Raw genomic sequence first — 25277 nt, 5'->3', positions numbered from 1 at the left:
TGTGGCAGGACCCCCAGGGAGCGACGCCAAGGGTGTGTTCGGAAATTCAATCTGACACCATTTAACTCTATTACGAAAATGTGAGAGTTCCATTACATTCTAACCACACTCAGAGCCTTTCCAGTTTGTGTGAAGTACGTGTTCTCTTGCAGGTTTTCTTTTTCATTACATGATGTTTGTTTGTATGATTCTATATAGTTTTCTTGTCCTGTGAGGATTTTCCCTTCCCCGTTTTTTTCCCTATGTTCCCCCTTGGACTTTAAGTGAGTTTCAGTTTGGATTGTTTCTGGAGTGGAGTCTTATTTATTATGCAGATTTCGTGCTGAGTATATTTGGGGTTTTGCTTCCTACTATGCGTTCTTTTCTGCAGCACAGAATCCGATGGAAAATTCCATGATGATCACTTAACAAAATGTACAGAATAATATAGCCTGTATGTGTATTTTGATATGCTATGCCACACATTTGAACATCTTCCTCCTGCAGGATATTGCTGAGATATTTATTACAGCAATTTTACTCTTACTGTATTTCAGATTTTTAATTGGTGGATGCCAAACTTGACAAGAAATTATTTTCACCAAACTGAAATAATTTTTTCTCATTAAATTGCAACTTTAATGTACAATGTAAATCCTACTATTCAAATAATATGTTTAAAAAGGCAAAAATGTTTTAGGAAGTTAAAAATCAGAGAAAAACCTTTTGGAAAAAATATAGATAAATAAATAGATGTATACATTAATAACTCTCCTTCATCTTTTTTCCGGTGAGGTCCCTTTCACATTTTCAACCTGGTTTTGAAAATCAAACAATGTTCCTGGGCCCATCACGACAAACGTAGGACAGCATCATGTCTACCATGTTCTTGACAATTGCCCGAGGAGGGTGTAGGTGGTGAGGTTCATGGTGCGCCACGCACATCTGCCAGGCGTCCACCAACATAACGTCAAGACCCTTGAACATGGCGCGCAGTATGATGTCGAGCTGCAGCGAAAACCAGTCGCTGTTGTATAAGCTGACGTCGCGTTGCAGGGCCTGAGGGTTGGCCGTGCGGATCACCACCATCGTGCCTGGCGCCCGGTCCAGGAGTCGCACCACCGCCTTGCGGATATGCCGAAGGCGACGTATGTACACCTCCACGGGGAAGGTGCTGAAGTGAGACCAGATGCTGAGCGCCACCACCGTGTTGGGACCGCCGGAGAGGCCGTCCAGCTCGTTGGCGATGTAGCGCAACTCGCTGGTCATGACGGTGGAGAAGCGGATGGGTGGGCCGTGGCAGCGGTACCTTAGCAGAATGTTGTGGGTGCTGTCCACCGCCATTAAGGGCCCCACCTTTTTGGGACTTTGAAGGTTGAATTCCTTCATCTCTGCAGAGGAAACAAGTGGTCAGTAGCAAGTGGGTAGTTATGTAGCTTTCGCATGAACACATTGTCGTGGCACACAGGGTACGGAATGACTGCAGTATTGTCAGAAAAAAAGAAATTACTGGAAAAAAAATCCAACGGCGTGTAACATTAAGCTTCCGGAACATTAAGGAGAAATTCACTTCGTTTGCGTGGGGCGCTGGTGCGTATTCCAGCCGTCTTCGGGCAGTTGGCGGGGGACACCCTGAACGGGTTGCCAATCGCAGGGCACACAGAGACGAACGATCATCCACACTCACACTCACACCTAGGGACAATTTAGAGCACAGGTGTCAAAGTCAAGGCCCGGGGGCCAGATCTGGCCCACCACATCATTTTATGTGGTCCGTGAAAGCAATTCGAGCACGTCAACTTCCATGATGCTTGCTGAAGTCTGAATCAAAATGTCAAATTATCATATACTGTGTTGGGATTGTATGATTGCCTTTTACGACTGAGCCAGTAGAGGGCAATATAGCTCTACTTTTGTTTCAGATTGAGTGATGTGGTCGGCCCTATAAAAAGGGACACGCCTTTTTCTCCTCTTTTCTCCACCTGTTCAATAAAACACGCCGATACATGGCTGATGGAAACACCTCGCTCAACTTGTCATTGGATGTTAGGTAGAAGGATGCCAATATGCACGTGCTGTGCAGCGACTCTGCTAACATACGGTATAATGTAATAATTACAATGTTTGAACAATATATTATTCTTGATGGTGCCATCTATTTGTTGTTCGCTGTATGTAATATATGGATTTGGTTAAACATTGATATGGCTTCACAAATTTCACAGTCATAACGGCCCTTCAAGGGAATTTGTAACTACAATGTGGCCTGCGACAAAAATGAGTTTGACACCCCTGATTTAGAGCGTTCAATGAGCCTACCATGCATGTTTTGGGAATGTAGGAGGAAACTAGAGTACCCGAAGAAAACCCACACAGGCCCAGGGAGCACATGCGAACGCTACACAAGGAGGCCGGAGCTGCAATTGCACCTGGTACCTCTGCACTGTGAGGTCGACGCGCTAACCACTGGACCGCCCTCACTTAGGTAATTAAATACAAAATACATAATTCTCAAATGTGACACAAGTATCTATCCAGTAGAGTTTGAATCATTTTTCTTTCTCTGTCCACCATCTGAACCAAACGGCCACAACGCTATGAGATGGCAGCGCTCACCTGGAAGCACACTGAGGAGGTATTCGAACCACTGGCGGACGGTGGAGTCGCCGTACATGTAGACCACCTTTTTGGTCAAACACTGAGTGATGGCAGACGCTTCATCAAACTGGCGCATGGTGACACCAACCAATGGCATCCACGAGTCCTGGTAGTAGTAACCGGATGTTGCCAGCTTCACGGGATCCGATTTTTGACTAGCACTTTCTTCGGTGACGGCAGATACAATGACGTGACTAAATAGCCATTCCCGAAAAAGTGAATTATTAGTCTAAAGCTCCGCAGTACCTTTTCTGGAAGGCAGCACGGTGATGGTGTCCGTTGTGGAAGCGTGGATGGGAACTTTGACGTTCACCTCGCTGATGTAAAAAAATAAAATAAAATAGAGTTGATTTCAAAAGTTGCAACAGGAATAGGAACAATGAGACACTATGTGTATCAAGACTTCTGCTCAGACAATTTTATGGGTGATCATTTACAACGGGACCAACCACATCCTTAACTCATTCACTCCCAAAGACGTTTTCAAACGTCTTTTCAGACTTGGTCCAGAATTGGCTGGTACTGAATGAGTTAATAATCTCAATCCTGTCCTTTTATGACACTAGAAAGTACCCCAAATGGGGCTTTATGGGCTGTGACAACATTTTTTAATCGATTGGTGCCCCGACACAGCACCACACCATACTGACCATTTACGTACATCGCCCTTCAGCTTTTCGCGCATCTGTGATGTAAGCGCGTTTCACCACAGTAACACGCATGCACTCAGCCCAGTGAAGCTGCGGATTTGAAAAGGACAATTCTAATTGTTTTTTTTATCATATCAAGAACTTCTCAATGAAGTTGCACTGACATCAAACTCAGTTTAGCCACCATTTTGAGAGTGAAAATGATCACTTGTTTCCTTCTCCGCCTGCGGGGAAGTACCCAAACCATGAATTGGGGTCCAAAGCTTGTTCATTTTCCAAGCAGAACATCAGATTGGGATAAAAACAATTGAAGGGTTGAATTTTCAAAATCCCTAAAGGTGATTTGGGTCTCAACAGCTTGTTTCCTTTGAAATACTTTTTGAGCAGCTCTTGTCAATCAATCGATTTGAGTTTATAGTACAAACCTCTGGAAGAGCAAAGCTTCCTTGTTGGTGATGATGTTTTTGAGGTAGCCTCCCTTGGCATGGTTGATTCTGACATCGCAGCTGAGCATTTTGGGCTTGTAACAATACCACGGCTCACCGGAGTAAGGGTCCGTGTAGTTGCAAAGCTGCCCCTGGTCCTGCGGCAGGCACATGTTGCACACCGTGGTCTCGGAAAGAAAGCCGAGGCGAAAGAGGCTGACGAAGAAAACCCGATCGGGCCGTTTCTCCCTCAGCCTCTGCAACACGGCGACGGCCTCGCTCGAGTGCACCATCATGATCTCGACTTGAACCGAGCCCTCCCACAGCAGCGGGAACCGAGCGGAATAAAGTCCGTTCTCGTGGTCCACCACCTGGCCGGCAACACCCGCCCTATATTTTGGGGAGTGCAACCGAGCCAAAAGAAAATCGCCGCCGTAGCGTTTGGGTCGGCCCTTGAAGTCGTGCAGGTGGACGAGCACCTCCAGCTGGTCACCCACGTACCAACGCTCATTGTTTTGGGAGGGGACGATTGTAAACAGGCTGTGGGCCGGGTCACTTGTCTGACAAAGGGTGGGTAGTGCGGAACCGGAGGGCAATTGGGGCCAGGCAATGAGGTCCAACAGGTCCTGCTCCTCCAACTCTTCTATGGATGATGGTGGCTGGCCCAGATGTGAACAGAAGCTGTGATTGTGGTGAAAAGTTGGCAACCTTCTCCAGCTGATTGACTGGATCCGGCTCTGGAACTTGTACAGCGCCGACATTGTGTGATACTTCCAGTTCTGAAGAGATGACATTTTGAACAACAGTGTGAATCACGGTCGGGATTTTGCAACCAGTGTGCCGGGACACACAAGCGTTCAGTGAGAGCTCATCGGGTGTGTCGTGGGAAATTGGGGATACATTGGATTCATGGTGGGTTTTCATTTGATTTTTTTGCATTTTTTTTTAAAACAGTATCTCGTGTTTCAAGGTTAGTTCTAACAGTTATTGGAGAGGACTGCAAATCATGCTTTCATTGGGGTAGTTTAGCTACGCACGTCTAAACAGTAGATGAAGGAGAACACAAAGAATCTCAAGTCATTCAGTGAACTTAATTTTTTTTTTTTAACAAACAATTTTTTTAATAAACAGGAGAATAAATAACAATGCTGAGCAATACTTTTTTTGGCAGTAATGCATTATTTCTAAAATCACAGTATTTGTTGCAATCTTAGCGATGCAACTGTATAATACATTTTAACCTCGGAGTTAATGATGTTCTCCCTGGATGTTTTTGCTTTGGCCGACCGATGAAACGTTTGAAATCATTCATTAAAATTGCATTCATTCAGCTTGCGTTATTCCTCTTGCTAAGACTTTTTTTAAGACCTGGCTTTCTTCAGCATCATCGGCTGACATTTCTAATCTCAACGTCACTGCTTTTTAAAAAGAAAAATCTCTATGACCACCTGTCGTAGAGACAACATCCACTACCATGAAGTTCTTAAATATGCACTGTTTCAATTTCAGTGAGCTCAATAATTTGACATATCAGCGGAGAAATAATGAGACCTTGATAATTGCTCTTAAATAGATTCATCTTCATGGATGAGAAGGATGATTATATTTGAGCATTTAAAATATCATTTGATTTAAAGACTGTTTACATACTAGCTTACTAACCACGAGAGATAATTTTAAAAATGGTTTTGGTCATTACTAATGCCAGGGAAACTGCGAAATTAAACTCAGATCGGCTGGTTCTCCATTCCAATGCATTTGTCCAACACTGCAGATAGCAATTGTTATGACAGCACTTCTGATTGGTCATCGGTGCCTTTCAATGTTGCTTGCAGTTTTAAATATATGTATTTGTTGGAGAACGGGTATATTATTCAGGTGACAGTATAGCATGCAAGAAAAGATTTTAACTTCTCTCACCTCTCCGTTGGTGATGTTTTGCAGCAAGAAGATGAGACCAAACAGGGTGATAATGATGAGGCCATATTTCAAAACATTTCCGGACTGCATGACTGCTTTGGTTGAGTTAATCCACTGTCTTTGGAAATGATGTCATCACACCACCTTGAACACACACATGGGAGAGAAAACAAAACGAAAATCTAATATTGTACCTCTGAAACTAATTGGCTCCACATATCCATCTATAATTCTCCAGTCAACAAGAAGTAACCTGGTGACTAAGGAACATACTACATATGGCACAATATGAATGAAACAATATGGTACTGGCTGAGTAAATGAGGCAGCACCAACCTGAAAAATAAGAATTTAGCTGCTACACTAGGGAAATTCCCAAACTCCATATTAAATACACAAGTGAACTACATAGAGTAGTTGATTGGTGAGCACATCCGCCTCACAGTGCAGAGGTCTGGGGTTCGATTTGCATGTTCTCCCTAAACCTGCGGGTTTTCTCCGGGTACTCCGATGTCCTTCCAAATTCCCAAAACATGCATGGTTGGTTCATGGAAGACTCTAAATTGTCCCTGGGTGTGATTGTGAGTGTGACCGGTTGTTTATCAATGTGTGCCCTGCGATTAACTGGCAACCACAATCAGTACATATATATACTTTATACACAATACATCCTGATTTATATAGCGCTTTCACAACAGCGGCAGCTGTAACAAAGCGCTTAACAAAACAGTTAAAGTAAAATAATAAACACAACACATAACATAAAACACGGACAGTCGTGCAGTCCTAACCACTTTTCAAAAACAAAATTTTACCTTAAATTTCTCATTGGCGAAACAACTCCGCAGTCAATAAATGTATGCGTCTTACTGACGGCACCGACAAGAGGTAAAGAAGACCTTATTATGGAAAATGTTATCAAAAATAATCATGATAGTAATGATAGTGATAAGTGCACACATACAAAAAAACAGTACTGATAGAACATGATAAATTACCCAGGGTTGAGGTCTGTCCGTTACCAGCGGATGGAGGAGCCCACGGATCGCTCCGCTGCAAAATACGAGCTTCCTGGTTATTGGCAAATCTTACAAATGCATTTCCAAATCCAAATTCCAATTCATACTAATCCCAATTCCAATTCATACTAATCCCAAAGCACAACGAGCGTGTCCACAATTTGGGTAAATGTTAGTATGATGCATCTCCCCTGACTCGGTTAAATGACATATTCGTTTGCTTATCGTCGACTGTGATTGGCTGCTTGTTCTCTTCACAACTTCCGCACCAACCATTTTTTTTAACAACAAAAGAAAGCTTTATTGATTATTGGAAACTTGTACCTTACCATACTCTGTTTTTCAAATCTAAAATGTATTTTCATGGAGGGTTCATATTTTGAATGGATACAAAAGGAATAGTGTAGTCGCAGAACAATGGGATCTTTCTCTCTATATTTGGCCCAGAAAAAAATTGTTCTGCTTTCTTGCTTCAGAACTGCAGCGCGTGATCAGAAGGCGGGAGCACATGACACTGATCTTAAAATCACCGAAGTGGCTTCCCGTTTGTGTGTTTCGGGGTCGATTTGAAGTATATTTTACTGGTTATTAAACGTCTTCATGGTTTTGGGCCGCTGCGTAAAAGAAAAAAAACGGGTTTGTGCCGCGTGGTAGCGTTACAAATTCAATCAGTTATCAATTTTCTGTCAAATTATTACTGTATATGTTTTATGTTCAATAAACAAACAAACAAACAAAAAAAAAAAAACAAAATCAGTACGACGGTTGTTGATCAAATGATGCTTAGTTACAATATTGATTTTTGCCGCTAGAGGGGGATAAAGCATCAGTCAGTAATTTACCTGAACTGAATTCAATAAATTGAAGAAACCTAACAGTAAAAATCATGGATGTATTTTTAAAAAGCACAAGAGAAAGCAAAGGTTACGACAAACCTCACCAAAATGGAAAAACATGTTTCATGTGTTTTTGGTTGCACAAAAATACAACTATTATTTGGTTATAAGCTTGATTTCAGACTCTAAGCTTAATTTATTTCAGGAATTCTTTGCCTGTTTGTCATCTCGTGTCACATTTTACACAACATCACTAAATGTCTTTTTGACGATCACATTCCATAAGGTTGTTTATTTCATATCGGTTTAGATTTTGAAATGATACGTGGATTTTAGTTATTGATTACAGACATAGTAATTGGCACGACAAATCATAATAATGTGAATGCGCCCTGGGTCACTTTGGACCGAAAAATATTGGGCCACAACATCAACCAATGTTCAACTTTGGCAGTTCCACTGCATCTGTAGTTTGGATGTGGATGTATTGTGTTGGTTTATTTTCTGAAAATGAAACACATCCAGTGAACACATGTACAGTAATCTGCTTTCTATTGCAATGTAATCACATTGTATGCATATCAGCAAAAAAAAAAACAAAAACAGGTTGTATTGCATCACCAAAAGAGGTAGAAGAAACAATGCAACAGTAGATGCACGACACTACTCAAGTTTGGCTTTTGGTTAAATTTCAGGTTGAATCTACTTTCTAAATTGCACTATATTTTTACCAATTAACTATCATTTCAAAATTTCTGAATGCACATGTCCATCGGTTCAATATTTCATCCCGTACACAACTTGCTGCTGTCACACAAGGAGTAGAACACCAACATTCATAACAAATATACGATTCATGAATTGACAACTATTATACATTGCCAAGGACATCCACTCCTGTGCCCGTCTGTGGCTCTTCCAGTCTAATGGTGTTTGTCTCTGCTACAACCTGATGATGAAACACTGAGACACTCTGAAGTCAGTGGCTTTTTGGAAGCTTTGCAATGGCAAGATACTGCTGATTCATTGTTAGGTGTCATCTAGGTCTCATCGTGTCAAAATGTGAACGGCGTAATGAAGACGACTGTTTCAATACTAATTCTAATTGAACCACAAAACATATTGGTCAATTCGTGGATCAAACACTTCAAACATCGTTGAGTCACTTATTAGAAAACAGCAAGATGTGCAAAAAACGCTGAATCATTGAACAGTTGGCCATGTGGATTCATATGTTTTGGAAAGGGAAGGTGTAACAGTTCCAGTGCATATTAGGTTGCTCCTGAATTTTTGCCCGCAAGCTAAATATCCCTAGACTTTTTTGAGCAGAGTATGATAGCGGTCTAATGCGTTGAGCTAATCAACGCTCACTCGCATGGGTGACAGACAATAAATATAAGTGCAGTCTTCAGGCATGCCTCAGTGGGCAAATATAACATTCTTATGCTGTAGTTTGTTTCAGTGGACATCTGTCTGGTCATCTTCGGTTCGCAGGGATGAGGATGGTCGCGATTCGACTACTCGATCCTCGCCCGCCTCCTCCTCCTCTTCCTCATCCTCCCTCTGCTGCAAGGAGGTGGCGTACTGCTCTAGGAGGCTGCAGTCCGTGCTGTCCACGCCTCCTACGGGCGCTCGCACAGTCATCACAGATTCTGCAGTCCCGCTGCTTAGGAAGCTGTCCTCAGACGCGGCATGCTCCTCGTTTGTTGTCATTTGGAAACCCGAGTCCGGGAAGGAGACGTCCGTGGCCACTTGGTTTGCAGTGCAACTCGCGACGGGAAGAGCCGCTGCCGGAGACAGTCCGGAAGGAGGGGAGACATGAGTGAGACTGGCCAGCTGCTCCTCGACAGACTGCTTCCACTGTTGCATGGACTGGAGCTGGCAGAGTCAAAAATAAATACATAATCATTAGTATCGACACCACCATTCAACATCAGATATTGATTTATGTGTCTGTAAACATACAGTATTTTCGACGCCAATTAAAAATAAATGTCTTTACCCTTTTTTCCCCCTGAGCACATCAAGTTTTTGAGACATTCTCAGTTTTTGTTTTTAAGAGTAGAACGACAAAAGCTTGCAAAATACAAATTTGAACATGCATTGTAACTTGTATGTATAATGATTCAGAAAAAAAAAACTATGACCAATGAAGGGCCAATGAATTGAAGTCCAAAATCTGTTGTGAAATAAACTTGACCTTTCATTTAAATACTTTATCACACCGCGATAGACTGCTTCTCATGCAGGCTGTTGAGTGGCAAGCTGTCATATGCTTGTGATTGACAGGTGGAGCGTTTCTCAACTTCCGACTCACAAACATAACTCACAACTCAAATGCATCCACTCATCCGCTCTCTGATCTCCTCATCCTCAAGGGAGTTGCGGGTGTGCTTGAACTGATCCCAGGCTTCTTCGGGCAGTAGGCGTGGGACACACTGAACGGGTTGCCAAACAATCGCATTGACAAAGTCACTAGTTCTAAAACGAACAACCATTTACACTCATAGTCACCCTTGCGGACAATTTAGAGTGTCCAATCAACCGACCATGCATGTTTTTAGAATGTGAGAGGAAACCGGAGCACCCGTAGAAAACCCACGCAGGCACGGGGAGAACACGCAAACTCCACACAGGAAAGCCGGAGCCGGATTTGAACCCTCGCCCTTTGCACTATGAGGCGGACGTGCCAACTCGTCGTTCGTCGTGCCACAAACTCAAAGCCATGTTATACACAAGTCACCAACTCAAAGAAGTACACAAAAGTAAGTCAGCTCACCTGTTTCCATAGAAACCTGACCGCTTCCTCTTGGACCATCCTTTGTAATCTCTCCTCCTCACACTGCTTCTGCACCCTGCAGATAAAAGTATAATATTTCAGTTCTCAATTAATGGAATGGAATGCAAAAACTGTGGGAAAAATCCCGCCTTTATAATGGTCACTTTTGATTGACAGTCAAGTAGGCAACATTAATCTTTGCGGTTGTACAGTCGTACATGTAAGTGTAAGGTAGATCTAATGTTTTGTCCAATGAAAAGCATGTACAGAATATGTCTATGAAGTGTACCTGTCGAATTTTAATGACAAGGAGACGATGTGATCTTGCATCCGGCGCAGGCGGATCTCACTGCGCACCTCTCTGGCCTTGGGGTGACAACACCGAGTGTACCGTCCCCGCCACCATGCCTGGATCTTAACGGCTGCTCTTGTGACTTCCTCTGACTCATTGACCAAATGTGAGAACGTTTCTTCTTCTGGGGCTTCCAAATGTGGCGTGACAGAGTCTTCCTTATCGCGCTGATCCGATGGTGGGGAGCACTGGGGAGACAACGGACGCCTGGGGGCCAGCGAGTCGGCTTCAAACGTCTCCGTCTCGTCCTCGCTGTCCGAGTTTGGCGGCCCGGGCTCGAAGTGAGGTGTGAAGGGCAAGAAGGTGGACTCGGAAGATAGCATGCTGCTGTTTAGCTTGTCCTCGTCGGTCTGCACATCTTCCAAATGGAGGTTCTCCTCTCCCAGCTGTGGGCTGCTTATACATGGAAGTGAAGGGCTGCACGAGTCACAGCTCATCCATGTGTTAAACTGCACCGATCGCTCTGTGTGGAAAGACCCAAAGCGCAAAAACAACATATTGTATTATAAAGGGAGTTGAAATTTGATGACTAGTGGACACTTTGCATACTTATGGTTCATCAATGGAAGATTAGCTGATTTGGTTTCAATATTGTTTTAAATATTTGCATAAAAAAAGTAATAAATGAATACATTAAAATTGGGGAGCAATCTTGAGAATGCGATAGCGACCAAACCCAAATGTCGGATTCAGACCCAGAAGGCCGACTGCCGCCCATTTTAAAACTCTATGCAGTGATCGATGACAGAACAAGGTTAGCGGCTCATGCGTACGGGACCCACTTGCTATCACAACAGTTATCAAGAAGCCGTTAACTTCCTCCAAGAGCACAAGCACTTCAACTGCCGCGAGCCCAGCTCAGCGGCATCTGTGGTGGCAATGGACCCTTCAAAAGGTCATTTATGTACAGTACATTGAAAATAAGTCAAACGTACTCATTTCTCAACTTGTTTCGTGAAGTCTTTTTTTTTTGCGCCAAGGCTTGCACTAATAATACAGGTTTTCAGATTTGAACCGTTTTTGTTACACCGCTGCTTGTTTTGTAGCTCGTCTAAACTCACAAACGGACAGCCATGAACCTACTATATTATTATGTTGCATGGCAAAATGATAGCTTCTAAAGTGAAGTTGCAGAAAGTCCGTTAAGCAAAAAGAAAAATGCACATTTTAAATTTATATGTTTGAAATTGCCCCAATTGTTTGCATTCCTTCAGGTCCCTAGTATACACTGCAAAAACCGCTCCTCAAAATTAGTTAAAGGCCTCGTCTTGCCTCTTTCCAGATCGCACAGGACAGCAACTGGTGGTGGTAGTAGTGTTGTTGTTATGCTCTTGGCCTCTACAGTATTCCCTTGCGGTGATGTCGGCAAAGTGTCTGCCCTTTCCACAGCTAGTTCAGTGGGCCGAGGAGGGCTTGGACATTCCCCGCGGGTCTCTTCTAACAACTGCATTTGGTGAAGCCTTGGGAAAGGAAATCAGGATGATTATCGTTCATGATTTTTGTGGCTGAATACTCAATTTCCAACAAGCGACAAAGCAACGTACAAGGCTCGAATTTCTACCTCTGCTTATTCAGGATTTTCTCCAGTTTGGCATCTTCTGCCATCATCAAGGGCGACGAAGTGGTCCGGAGGCAAACGGTGGAAAGGTACTGAACCAGTTCAACATGCTGGCCTGGTCGATAGAAGCGACCTTTTCCCTGACTGTACAGCCACTCTGCTTTCAATCTGGAATTGGTTAAAAAAAAAAAAAAACATACAAATGGGGGTCTTAAGACATAAGAAGCTCCGGCCTGACACCAGCAATTCGTATAGCTGAAAGAAAAAAAATGCTGTGTATGGTCTCCATGCCTTTGAATAGCAACACAGCAAAAACGTACTTACCCTTCTTTTTGGGACACCACAAAACCATCCAAAACTTTGAGGCTCAGACACCAATTCATCACATACGGCCGGTAGTCGAAGCGAGGCAGTGACGGGGTTGGCATCACACAAGGGTTGTTCATAATGGACAACTGCTCCAGTTTGCAGAGGGGGGCCAGGTGTGCCACCTACGGCCAAAAGTTAGCATCTGTAAAAGTGCACATCAAATCTTTGTATGCGTCTGGGGCGATGAAAGAGGAATGTGTACTTCATTGAGATCTGTTATCTCATTGGATGCTAATGACAGGATGGACACATTGGCAGGGAGATTGGCAGGCACAGTTCGGAGGGTTGTCACGCTGTTTCCATGCAGGAGTAGTGTCTGCAAAATTGGAGGAAAAAAATATATGCCAAGCATTCGATCATTCAAACCGTATTTGTTAAATTGCATCCAAGGATTAAAGATTAAATCGCAACCGCAATATTGAGAGAAAAAAATTGCAATTAACTATTTTCCTGAATCGTTCAACCCTAATTGACAACAGATTCTCATTTGTAATTGACCTAGCAGCAGGAGCTTTCCGCCACACTTGTGGGGCTCTACTCCCACAAGAGAACACTTTAGTTGCAAGGCTCTAGCTAGCCACCCCAACCCCCAATTGTCATGAAAACAGATGCCAGGAAAAGGAAAAGGATATACAGTTGCTCACTTGGATGAGACAAGGCCAGCCACTAAGCATGAACTAATATCAGTGAGAAAAGAAAAATATTTATTCGTGAAAAATATTTCGTGATCTTGATATGTTTTGATAATAACATGTTATAGCAATTTTATTTAGCCAACCGTTTCACATTATGAAAAAAAAATCAATGTTTCATTGAATAATTATATCCTTACCTTTAGCGCCACAAGTTTACTCATATCCCCAATGTTAGATATGCTATTATCTGAAAGATCCAAGTGTTGAAGAGAAACACAGTTGTTCAGCTGCTCAATAACCTGTGCGCAAAAAAACAAAAAAAACCAACCAAACTTAAATATACATTTGAGAGACAATTAATGGTTTAATCGATTTATATTTTGTACCATAAAGTCAGAAAATCTTTACCTTAATTGCATTTCCGGACAGGTTGAGCCATTTGAGGTTGGGTAGGTCCCGTAGTCCCTCAATGTAGCCAATACTGTTATTGGGAAGATTGAGGACTTGCAACTCATTCAGCTGAGACACACCCATCATCCTGACAAGGCGATTGCTGGCTACAGAAAGCTAAACATAAAAACACCACGGACACACAAGCGGCATGAAGAATATTGTCCTACATTGACTTCAGGGGTGGGATGACTTACGCACCTGCTGAAGGCCTGGGTTCCTTTCCAGATAGTCCAGTTTCATGATTTGATTTTGGTCCAGGATGAGTGTGTGTGTGTCCTCAGAGCAAATGAAACTGGGGTCAATCTTCCGGATACCCCGAGCTGAAAGATCTACCACAGGCCCTTTTGGGTGGAGGGAATGAAACCATGAACATTGGTTAAACATTGTGAATGTCATGAAGCCATTGATCATACACATGGTATGCGAATAATTGACTGAGGGTCTAGTAAACGACAGGACATGGTGGTTAACGATGTTTAATAGCGCTGGACTTAATAAAGTGGATTCATTCTAAAAAAATGTTTGGTTTAAGTTAAAGTGGTCAGAAGATGTGGCCATTCAGATTGAGAGACGTATACGCATGACAAAAATATTATTGCAGCTCAATGTGCGATTAAATACAATGTGCTTTGAAAAGAGCCTGAGGGGAAAAATCATTGCCATTTGTCAATACGTACAACAGCAGGTTGGTACTTCCAAGTGTCTCACTACTCCCAAAGAAAACAATGCACGTTAGCTGACGGTGGCTGGAACTCAACAGTCACAGAAACTAACCGTGCAACAAAAAACGTTTGTATTAGAACACAAGTGGCATACTTACCATTTGTATCAAATTGTAAATCTGACACCCCCATTCCGTCGCCACACACTAACGAACAAATAGCCGGTTAATGTTAGCTTAGAATAATGGCTGCAATACTCGGGTACAAACGCGTCCGTCGCTAGCAAAGAAGTTCAGTGTCGCTAGGGAGCATCCTGGGAAATGTAGTTCACAACCACTTCGCTTCTCTTTATGGCAGTTAGTGTAATATATCTTGAAAGACTACACACTATCACTTCCAGCTCATTGTTTGTGGTCGGCGAAGGGGCGCCAAACGGTGCAACGCCACGAAATGTTGCAAGAGTGCTAAACTTGTTATTTGAGTTAGGTTGTCAAAACGTTTAGTAATGATACTAGTTGAAAGTTTTGTTCTGATACACCTACCTAAAACTTCAAGAAACTCGCGCGGATGTCAAACTGATCCTCTTGCGTAGTCATGAGTATTTTTTCAGTAAATACATTTACGTTAAATATATTTTAGTTGACCATGTTCTTAATCCTCAAACGATTAAGAAAAAATATATATTTAGTTTAGAAACAAACGTATAGTCTCCTTATTCGGCTTCCGTTTCCGCCGTCTTTCTTTCCGGTTTTGAGCCCTCTCGTAGCCGTAATGAAGTGAGTTTACCGAGTAGAATCATACACCATCTCGTCATTTAAAAGACGATGTCATATTATCATGTCTTTTAATCGAATAAATAAACACATTTCTTTCAGTGATCCCCTACATTTTTCGTTTTCAGGGTCGAGTTGTGCAGTTTCAGCGGGTACAAAATATACCCCGGCCATGGCCGCCGATACGCCAGGATAGACGGGAAGGTAAACGTTAAGCAGTGTCCTTGTTGTAAGCGCGTCTTGTTTCGGCACTTCTGGTGTCCACGATGTGGCTTAAGTTTCACAAAAATGAACGGTTTGCATGGTATGCATGTTAGATGTGCTTTAACGTTGTGATAGGTTAAAGAGACGCCTAGCTGAAATAGGCCTAGTCGGTACACGCTAAATGCTATGTATGCTATCTAGCCTCCGTAGCCGCTTGTTGCAAGGCGAACACGCGTAACAAATATGCGTCCAGTCCTCCAGCTTGATCTTCTAATGCAATTTTTGTAGGTGTTCCAGTTCTTGAACGCCAAATGCGAGTCTGCATTTTTGGCCAAGAGGAATCCCCGACAGATCAACTGGACAGTGCTGTACAGACGCAAGCACAAGAAGGGACAATCTGTAAGTAGTAACAAGCCACTAAGAGTCCGTCTTGCCTTATTTATGTCTCTTTAAAATTGACTACAGAACGGTAAAACGTAACTTCATCTTTCCGAGCGGATTCAGAATGGTGGTTTCTGTTATGTGCTTCACAAATATGAAAAACACAACAGTTGCCCGTGTTTCAAGAGTTGATATCAGCTTCTAAAATCTCAATTGCTTTCAGGTTTAAGGGCATTGTAATGAACCAGCAGCAATATATTCTTATTGGGGTCCAATGGGACCCCATGTGAAAGTATAGATTTTCCAAAAGTTATTTCACGATGGGGACCAAACACCCCACTGGGTCGGGTTTCTCTGTAAAATATGTTGGTCAAAGATCTTATTACACTTATTAAAAATAAAATAACCTATTGAATAGATTCCGCTTGGCATGATTTGCATCTGAAATGTTGTTAGGGTGATGGTAACTTATTTAATGTCCTGTTTAAACAGATATGACCTGTATAAGCACCTTGTGCCTTTTTCCACAAATTAAACAATAGTTGCCTACTTATTTAATTGATAAATAACTTCTTACTTCTGTTTTCAAATCCAATTTTTAAAAATGTACAGCATACAAAGCTTTTGGGGAAGCTGTATGTCAAAATATGGTAGTTTAATATATTTTGTCCACCACATTGCTTCATCTCTCGTCATTTTTTTATTTTTATTTTTTGCACATTATTTAGATTAGATGGATTTTTCAGCAAATTGTTTTGGTTTTGCAGAAAATGTGCAAATCACACTCCTCCAGTAGGCAATCGATAGTTTGGCTGTGGGGAGACGGTGTGCATGGTGTCCCTCCGTGTCATGTGCTGTTGCTGGGCTGTGTTTTGCAGGCTGTGCATCAGGACTCACTCCACACCCCGCAGCCATAGAACACACGGAGATCATAGTACTGGCCTTTGTTGTTGTTAATGACACATTACCAATGGCCAGCCTCCAAACTCTCCAACATGCCTAAATAAGCGACACATTGTTATAAAACGATCTATTTTAAATTTGGCTGATTGGTTAGTCCAAAGAACCCTTGAATAGTCACTAGTTTTGCATTAGATAATTTGTGATTTTTTTTTTCTTTTTCCATAGAATCTGTCCTCTGTAATTCACTGAAAAACTTGGTCAGTCATTTTTGTGCTAGGGCCGAAGCAAGAACAACACTGCTCTGGTGGCATCAGCGTGAATCACTGTTTATGGGGGTTCAGTGTACTAGCGACTATTTCATGTCCCAATAGGAAGAGGTGAGCAAGAAGCGTACCCGCCGTGCCGTCAAGTTCCAGAGGGCCATCACTGGTGCCTCCCTGGCTGAGATCATGGCCAAACGGAACCAGAAGCCCGAGGTCCGCAAGGCCCAGAGAGAGCAGGCAATCAGGTAAGAGTACAGGGAAGCGTGAAGTAAGTTTAGAAGTATTTGTTTGTTTTGGTGGTTTCAACATACACTAAGTATGTTGCGACTTGAACTGTCGCAGATGGAAAAAGTGCTGGAAATAATCTCAAGAGTGGGAACCCTGGCAAATAGGCGAGGTTCACCGTAATTAAGATGGGAGTAAAATATGCTTCATTTTCTTTCTAACTAATTAGGGCTGCCAAGGAGGCCAAAAAGGCGAAGCAGGCCGCCAAGAAGCCCGCTGCCCCCAGTACTAAGGTGAGAGCCGCGGTTGACATGAAGGCGGATATGCAATGCACATAATTATGAGTAATTAATTAGATGCATGTCAAGGTTGGTGTACTGTTGAGAAAGTCTCTTTGAGGCTAGCTTGTTTTATGTAAATGTAAAGTCTGGATGTGTAAAATGGTGGTGGTCATTGTAGTTCAATTGCCTCTGCATGATTTATGTGTTCATTTATTCTGTCACTAATGTCTCCATGAATTCTCAAGGTTAACAAGTGTTTCTGTGCCCTTGTCCTCTAGGCTACCAGCAAGGCTGCACAGAAGCCTAAGATCGCCAAGCCCATGAAGGTGAACGCGCCCCGTGTTGGTGGAAAACGCTAAGCCTCAGTTCCTCATTTTTGGTTGTGAATAAAAATTTTGTGGGTAACCATCATCTGGGCATTTTTTCTTCTTTGAAACATGGCCTGTCACGAGAATCACTACATTGACTTAGCGTTCAATTTTGGACTCGATAAATGGTCATTTTTTCATGCATATTTGTTTACATGCATCATCAACATTCATTCACGCTGCTTCTTTCCTCTCCTGTTTATCGTGTTGCTTGCCGCTATGGGAGTCGGCGGCATACAAACACACTAGGGATGGAACGATCATAAGTTATAAAAACCTGATGTGCAAGAGAAAAAGTTAGGCCAAATCCGAATCAATATGAAGAAAAAAAACTATCAAAGTTTACTTGCTTATCAACAAAATGTTGTATAAATTTGATTAGTGGTTTGAAGCCTTTGTTGAGCCAAGGTTGTAGAAAAGTTTTTTTTTCTCATTAATAACCAAACCACCAAACAAAAATATGTATGAATTCTTAAATCATGACTTTGTCGAATTTACCGGGAGTCACAAATGTTTTTGTAGGGAGCCATGACTTACTCTGTTGAATAAAGAACAGAAGTATTTGGTTACACAGGTTCATTTTACCTTTTGCCATCCAATGGAAGAACATTAGATTTTTCCGCCTGCAGAATATAGACAGCTGTCAGAGATAGAAAAATATACATTTCTGATGAATAAACAAAATAAATAACGATGCTGTGAACATACACCCTATGATCATTCTTTGACCTAATTGCAGACATTTTGATAGGCATTACAAATAGGGATAGGTTTGCATATGACTCAACAAATCAGCTGTATTTGTTGAACAGCATTTATTAGCCACACCATACGTAACAGGCATTACATTTCCACTGTGCCTCAAAGTGCCATTTGCTCTATCGTTCAGCAGAACAGGTGACAAAGTCCGATCACTTATTGCCACTACAGTGAGGGGATTATAATTACGGTGGGGGTGAAGGTATAATTTATAAGTTGATTTATACACAAATATATTTTTTTAAAATTCCTAATCGCAAAGAGATTTTAGATAAGTTCAGTATCAGTGTTAGCTAGCAACCTTTGTGTAGCCTAACAAGCTGCACAGGTTTAATACAAATTGTGTTAAACAGTTACCACTATGAATAGAAAAAATTAAAGCAATTACCTGATTATTTTCTCACAAATTTAAAGCTATTAAAATGAAGCAATTTAATCATTGTATTAAAAATAAGCAATTAAAAGCAACATGATGATGCCCTTCAACGGCTTTGGACACATTCTTCAAAACCAAACATGTTTTGGGAAATGATTTGCATGAGGTAATGATTGCTACACATTAAAATGATATACAAACACAATGTACAATCAAACTACTTGTTAAACAAGTAACGTGTGCGTTGGTGACAATGTTTTTTTATGGGTAATATACAGACCCTGAAGAAACTTGGAACTTTTGGGGAAAGTGCACATTTCCAGCAGGAAAATAGCTAAATATGGTCAAATCATGTTGCTGGCATGGATGTTAGGTGGAAATGGTGATGTGATGATGTACAAATAACGAGAGGGACATGTGGTGCAGGTCAGTCGGTGGCCCGGCTTGAAGTTGACCTCTTACTTCACTGTTGACGGTCAGGACTCTGTTGGCCCCTTAGCCTTCTGATCCTGATTGTATCTGTTCAGGGACACAACAGCCGCACAATGAAGAATATACAGTACATTAATATAGTGCGGTTTAATGACAAGTTTCTTTGAAAAAGTTGCAATGTGTGTGGGAGTAGTATTTAAAACCAATTAAAAAACTGAATTTAGTTGTACTTAGAGAAATATATTTATTTTTCATCCCATAATTATTGTGAATCTTGTATATGTCTTGAAAGGCTCTTATAAATAAGATGTATTATTATTATTAATATTATATATGTTACGCTTGAAAATTGTGGGGGTATTGAAACACATTTACAACATGATGAAAAAGTGAAACGTGATTAAAGCATATGTGTGTGTGTGTGTGTGTGTGTGTGTGTGGAGGGAGGGGGGGTAATTTTGGACCAGGAATGGGCAATTAGCTGCTTAATTTTTTAAAATACATTTTTAATGTGATAGCTGAGCAGCCATCAGTTGTAATGAAGTTTGAAGATTATATGTTCAGCGAATTCAAATGACTGTATAGTTTGCTTTGCAACGCTATGAGCCATGAAAGATTTAAACGCAAGTCACCACTACAACAGCAATTTCTTTCTCTGCGGCAAGAAACATTGGCTGTTAATTTTAAGTGCACGAGGAGTTAAATTTGCGTCCCGCAAAAACATGTACGTAATAAACACTCCCTAGTGTTACAAACACTTATGATTGCTTGGAGAAGCGGTTTGCTGACAGGTGCATGTCTTGACTTATTCATTCTTTTGCAACTGTTTCAACTTGAAGTCATTTCCAAACTTTTGACTGGTACTGTATCTACTCCAGACAAAGGTAAAATGTACAGTCAGTGGTCACCTCCAAATCCTGTAGAGCTGGGAGCTTCCGGCGCAGCCCAAGAAAAAGTTGACAGCGAAGAGGTTCCAGTTCTTTGGGATGATGACCAGCGAATATCTGGACCAGATCAGGCCTGGTCGACGAGGGCCAAGGTTATGTACACATGAGTTAGACAGTCTGTTTTGTCCATAACATTATCAGATAACGTTTGTTTGACGAAAAAATACAGTACAAAAAAATGGTAGAATCACAATGTACCTTTGAGTCAATCCATTAAAACAGAAAAAAGCCACAAAAATGCATACCTATATGTGATCCTTAACTATTCGAAGCTGAAGTTTCATCTTACCTGTTGCTGTTAGTACGAGAGACTGGGAGGTACTCAATTTTTCTGCTGGCCGTGTCATGTCAGCTAAACCAGCTGCAACCAGGCCCTGAAAAGGTTAAGCCACCACATTTATATTAAATGTATTATTTTATCTCATTCAAAAAGTTGTAATGTTAATCTCAAATCATTTAGGCTTGATTTGGTTCATTATGTCTCTTGTTGCCAAAATGACAAGCGCAGTCCCACAAGGGTCAAGTCTCAAATCTGTTATTTCATCATTCCTGATGCAATCTAACGGTCCCCTATCCTTTAGTCCATTAATCTATTCCATTTTATATACATTGAAACTCAGATTGGGCGATATCGAGGGGAAAAAATATCAAAATACAAAATTGTTTGTCACGGTTTTTTGTCCACATTGTTTTTAAATTGTATGTTTTAAAGCATATGACATTGGTGAGTCTGTCCGTGAGAGTCGGCGCGTGAGCTGTGGCAGACAGCAGCTCCTCTGCGAGTCTGCTTTTGTGTTTAACTGTTCTCCCACCATTCAATAAAAGTTAAAAAGTGCAGAGGCGACTGTGGCACTCCTTTCCTACATGGGAGGGGTTATAGTAAGTATACTGTAAAAAAGTAAAGATCGACTGCAATGTAGCGAGGGAACAATGTACTGCTGATTTTCACACTGACTGGAATGCAAAACATGATACACAATTAATGAGCAGAGGGGGGGATAACCACTTACCCATTTGAACATCGGAGCCCAAAAGAACACAGTTTTTGGACCTTGAAACAGAAGAAGGGAAAAAACACGTTAGCCTCCTCTGGACATTATTTTGTGAGGCAGTAGTATTAGAAGAATTTCTCTTGAGACAAAAGAAACTTAATATCTGCAGTCAGGTGAAACCGAAATCCAGTTGGCCAGAAGACAAACATTGCAGTTGATGCAAAAGTTAACAGCAAAGCTTTTGCCCTGCAGCACAGAGAAGACAACTATAAGGGATCCCAAAAACCTGCTGGTTTGGTTGTTGGGAACGTAATACAGTCAAAAGACTCCATGGTTTAAATTGTGCCCGCAGCGCAGTACAAACAATCAAATATTTTAACAAACGTCTACATTTTGAATTGTGTTTGGGAACTATAGTGTTTTGATTTTTTTCTAAAACAATGCAGTATTAAAATATTGTTATTATTGTGAAAAATCAGAGACGACTGAGAACAAGCGGGGAGGTCCATGAGGTGTTAAATACCTGAAAAGCTGCATACAAACAAAATGACAATCAGGTGTATTTTGAGATTATTTCCTCTCTTCCAATTAAAGTCAGCAAAAACCAGATTGTTGGACGTCTCGAAAAGATAACCTGAGCAATTACACTGTGGTGTGGAGAATCGAGAGGTTTTTTTTTCCGCCTCCGGGCTGTTTGCAAATGGTTCGGGCCGACAACTGTAAACGTTAGAATCGTTAAAGTTTGTTGATAGAGGAGCAGCTAACCTATCTTCTATTACATAATACATTATTTGAATTATGTGGCAGTCTGAAGCCTGGGTCATAGTCCCTCACATTTTAAAATTTGGCGAAGATGCTAAAGGCTGGTATGCATGTACTCCACTTTAAAAAACATAAGTCACTGTGCTACTGAGACTAAGAAAGGTGAGGAGGCCCATAAAAGGCTGGAAGCCCTGCCTTTTCTATCATATCAACGACAGGTGGTGAAGCCTTAACACAAAAAGAGGACTCTGTTTCTGCAAATCATTTGGGAGGGAGGTGTTTCTTTGCGGCCGCCCCTTCATACCTTGTCCTTGCACAATTCCAATACCCTTGGACCGGGGAAAAACAACAAAGACTAGACTATTAACCCCCCACGCCACCCGCCAAGTATGAATGTGAGTTAAAGTTTTTGGACTCTCCCCCTTATGTTGCTTATGCTGATGTATGGGTAAAGTGCTGCTGAGAGTGAACACAATAGCTCCTCTCATCTTTCTAAATGAGTATCACCCCAAAATAAACAATGGAATGGAAACAGGACACTTCAAACTTGGCATCAATCATTTTTCTGTGTGGTTGTGACCTTACCACACCACTCGTATCTCATTCGTATCCAGAGAGAATGTACAGTTTTCTGCATTGAATGCTCACTTCTGTGGATATAAAAAAGCCTCACTGCTAAAACTCATCTTTCCATCTACTTGCTGCTTTTACATGGAGATTATCAACATCAAAGACACAGACAAGTTATCTCAAATCTCGGTGCTAGTATAATTACGGATTTTAAATTATCACGACTTTTAAGAGTTGTTTTTTTTTATCGGAATGGCGGCAAATAAACTTCCCTTTACCTGCCGGGTGGTTGTACAAGGGTCTCAGTTTGGCAGGCAGCATATGCTCAATCCGGTCCAGAATCCTGTGATAGGACACTCTCAACGCAGCCATGATGAATAATAGCGGCTTGGTATCTGGAGAGAAGGGGGCAGATGACAACCACTCAGAGCTAGAAGCTAGGCTAAACAAGGCGCTAGCTACAATGAAACAGCTCGTACTAACACTATTTTATTTTTTTTTTTGCGACGTTACAAATACTGAAAGATTAGATCGCTTTTAAGATCAAGAAGGGAAGGGATGCTATGAGACTTGTCCGCTAATGTGTGCGAGCAAGCGATGGTAGGCTAGCTGTCATTAGCTTCTCCCTGACCCACACGAAGAGGTGACTTTAGGCTTGTACTGCAACCTTGGCAGAGAGGGCGGGGCTAGGAAGTGACACTGTCCTGATTGGTCTGTCTATTCAGCGCCCCCATGTGACTGGTTCAGAGTGCAACGTTTCGGTTTTACATCACGACAGATCATTACCGGGTGGCAGCATACAATACAATACATTGTGATTTATTTAGCGCTTTCACAATAGCTGCAGCTGTAACAAAGCGCTTAACAAACAGTTAACATAAAGTAAAATAATAAACACATCACATAACATATATTGCCTCAATTTCTGTCCCTTGATGCTCAGTGAGTTGCGCTACATCGCCAACAAGCTGGACGGCCTGCCGGGCAGTCCCAACACGGTGGTGGCGCTCAGCGTCTGTGTCCACTTCAGCCCCTTCCCCATGGAGGTGTACACACGTCGCCTTCTGCATATCCGCAAGGCGGTCGTGTGACTCCTGGACCGGGCGCTGGGGACGGTGGTGGTACTCCGCACGACCAACCCCAAGGCTCTGGATCGGGACCTCAGTCTGACCTTCAGTGACTGGTTTTCGCTGCAACTGAATGTCGTACTGCGTGCCATGTTCAAGGATATTGACGCTTTGCTGGTGGACGCCTGGCAGATGTGCGTGGCGCACCATGAACCTCACAACCTTCACCCTCCGAGGGCTATTGTCAAAAACATGGTAGACATGATGTTGTCCGAAGTTTGCCTCAACGGGACCAGGAAGATTTTTGTAAATCAAAACGAGGTCGGGAATGCGAATGAGTAGAGGGCCTTACTTGGAATGTTCAAATTGAAGAAGTCCATCCATTCATCCCATTATTCATACCGTTTATCCTTATGAGGGTCTGGGGCTTGTGGGAGCCGATCATACCTGTCCTGCGGCAGCAACTGGTTGCCACCCAATTGCAGTTAAGAATAAATTGCTGCATAGAGTGAAGATAATGTTATGGATATTTTTGTCTTTTAAGAATACTGTATGACTATTCGCTCAATAGTCTGACCAAAGTTTTTTTTTAATGAGGAGAATGCATTGTGAAAACAATTAAAGAGAAGCCTGTTACTACGTGACCTTTAATTAAACATTTACAGACAGATGATTTTACCATCTAAAAGTTCTGAGTATTCTAAAATTCATGTTTAAAATTTTACCCTTACATCAACTTTTTCCATCCACTTTCTGATCATTGAACACATCGAAATTCATAATTCGAAGTTCAAATGAATAAATGTATGTTGTGAATAATCTACAAAATAGTTGTAAAAAGACATGTCTGGTATAACTTGAATGATGTCCATTTCCAAACTAATTAGCTCACAAATCTGATTAATGGATTGAATGAAGACATGAACCAAATCTTTTTGTGAACCAAGTAGATGAAAAGATTACTTTCTTTTTGGAGGTTACTTCGACGTAGTAACCTCCAATCAACTTCGGCTCACTACTTGTTATGTAGGCATTGGGCCACATTATTTTCCTTGAAAAAACATCAATAGCCCCATTGATACAAATTCCAAATGGTTTCAGTTTGTCATAGGAGTCCATGTGCCATATAAAATTTGGCCCTTTGGAGAAGTAGTTGCGTCCTCTCAGACGTCTTGCTTGCCTTAACGACACTCCTCTCGGATCCAACTCTTTCAGGACCAGACGAACGTCCTCTTTCCTGACAAGAAGTCCATATTCTCTGCACTTACTGTACATCCACCTGTAACCGTGTAGTTGTCCGAAATGCAGCAATTGGTTGCCAATGAAGTCAACCAGGACTCCCAAGTCATTGAACGTTTTCCGACGAAATAGTCGTCTTTGGTTCATCACTCCCCTTCAAATGTCTTTCGCTTATTTGGAAACCTTACTTAACATCAAGAACAGATTTAATGTATTTGTATTTCAAAGTAAAATTCTATTAAACTGACGAACGGTTGAACACGCTCCATAATTGTTGTTTTCGGCAACAAAGCGTGTGACGGAAAAGTGGTTAGGACTGCACGACTGTCTGTGTTTTATGTTATGTGTTGTGTTTATTATTTTACCTTATGTTAACTGTTTTGTAAAGCGCTTTGTTACAGCTGCCGCTGTTGTGAAAGCGCTATATAAATCAGCATGTA

At 41.7% G+C, this 25277-nt stretch overlaps 4 protein-coding genes and 1 non-coding gene across 5 annotated transcripts; 2 read left to right on the top strand and 3 right to left on the bottom strand.

The window, feature by feature from the left end:
* Positions 1-593: 593 nt before the first annotated feature.
* LOC127611227 (NXPE family member 3-like) lies at positions 594-6892 on the bottom strand. The gene is made up of 6 exons (XM_052081586.1): positions 6631-6892; positions 5633-5776; positions 3713-4491; positions 2884-2954; positions 2596-2802; positions 594-1370 (listed from the first exon to the last, which is right to left on the bottom strand). Exons 2-6 carry the CDS (start codon positions 5720-5722, stop codon positions 808-810), a joined length of 1710 nt encoding a protein of 569 aa, XP_051937546.1. The 5' UTR covers positions 5723-5776; positions 6631-6892; the 3' UTR covers positions 594-807.
* A 1130-nt stretch (positions 6893-8022) lies between these two features.
* cep97 (centrosomal protein 97) lies at positions 8023-14761 on the bottom strand. Its single transcript, XM_052083195.1, has 11 exons — positions 14454-14761; positions 13832-13974; positions 13589-13747; positions 13378-13479; positions 12748-12861; positions 12501-12667; positions 12180-12344; positions 11891-12078; positions 10556-11081; positions 10267-10342; positions 8023-9365 (listed from the first exon to the last, which is right to left on the bottom strand). Exons 1-11 carry the CDS (start codon positions 14485-14487, stop codon positions 8946-8948), a joined length of 2094 nt encoding a protein of 697 aa, XP_051939155.1. The 5' UTR covers positions 14488-14761; the 3' UTR covers positions 8023-8945.
* Positions 14762-14921: 160 nt separating this feature from the next.
* On the top strand, positions 14922-17736 carry rpl24 (ribosomal protein L24). The gene is made up of 6 exons (XM_052083193.1): positions 14922-15071; positions 15197-15272; positions 15561-15671; positions 16928-17064; positions 17274-17337; positions 17604-17736. The coding sequence occupies exons 1-6, from the start codon at positions 15067-15069 to the stop codon at positions 17682-17684; spliced, it is 474 nt and encodes a 157-aa protein (XP_051939153.1). The 5' UTR covers positions 14922-15066; the 3' UTR covers positions 17685-17736.
* On the top strand, positions 16471-16652 carry LOC127612385 (small nucleolar RNA SNORA23). The gene has a single exon (XR_007965809.1). It is a non-coding gene; the product is annotated as a small nucleolar RNA SNORA23 (small nucleolar RNA).
* Positions 17737-18493: 757 nt separating the features above from the next.
* On the bottom strand, positions 18494-23213 carry mpc2b (mitochondrial pyruvate carrier 2b). The gene is made up of 5 exons (XM_052083194.1): positions 22810-23213; positions 21218-21258; positions 20497-20581; positions 20169-20280; positions 18494-19347 (listed from the first exon to the last, which is right to left on the bottom strand). Exons 1-5 carry the CDS (start codon positions 22901-22903, stop codon positions 19305-19307), a joined length of 375 nt encoding a protein of 124 aa, XP_051939154.1. The 5' UTR covers positions 22904-23213; the 3' UTR covers positions 18494-19304.
* Between the last annotated feature and the right edge of the window lie 2064 nt (positions 23214-25277).

Source organism: Hippocampus zosterae, chromosome 12, assembly GCF_025434085.1.
Source record: "Hippocampus zosterae strain Florida chromosome 12, ASM2543408v3, whole genome shotgun sequence".
Classification (NCBI taxonomy): domain Eukaryota; kingdom Metazoa; phylum Chordata; class Actinopteri; order Syngnathiformes; family Syngnathidae; genus Hippocampus; species Hippocampus zosterae.
Note: the sequence above shows the minus strand (reverse complement) of the source record. Positions and strands in the feature narration are given on the sequence as shown.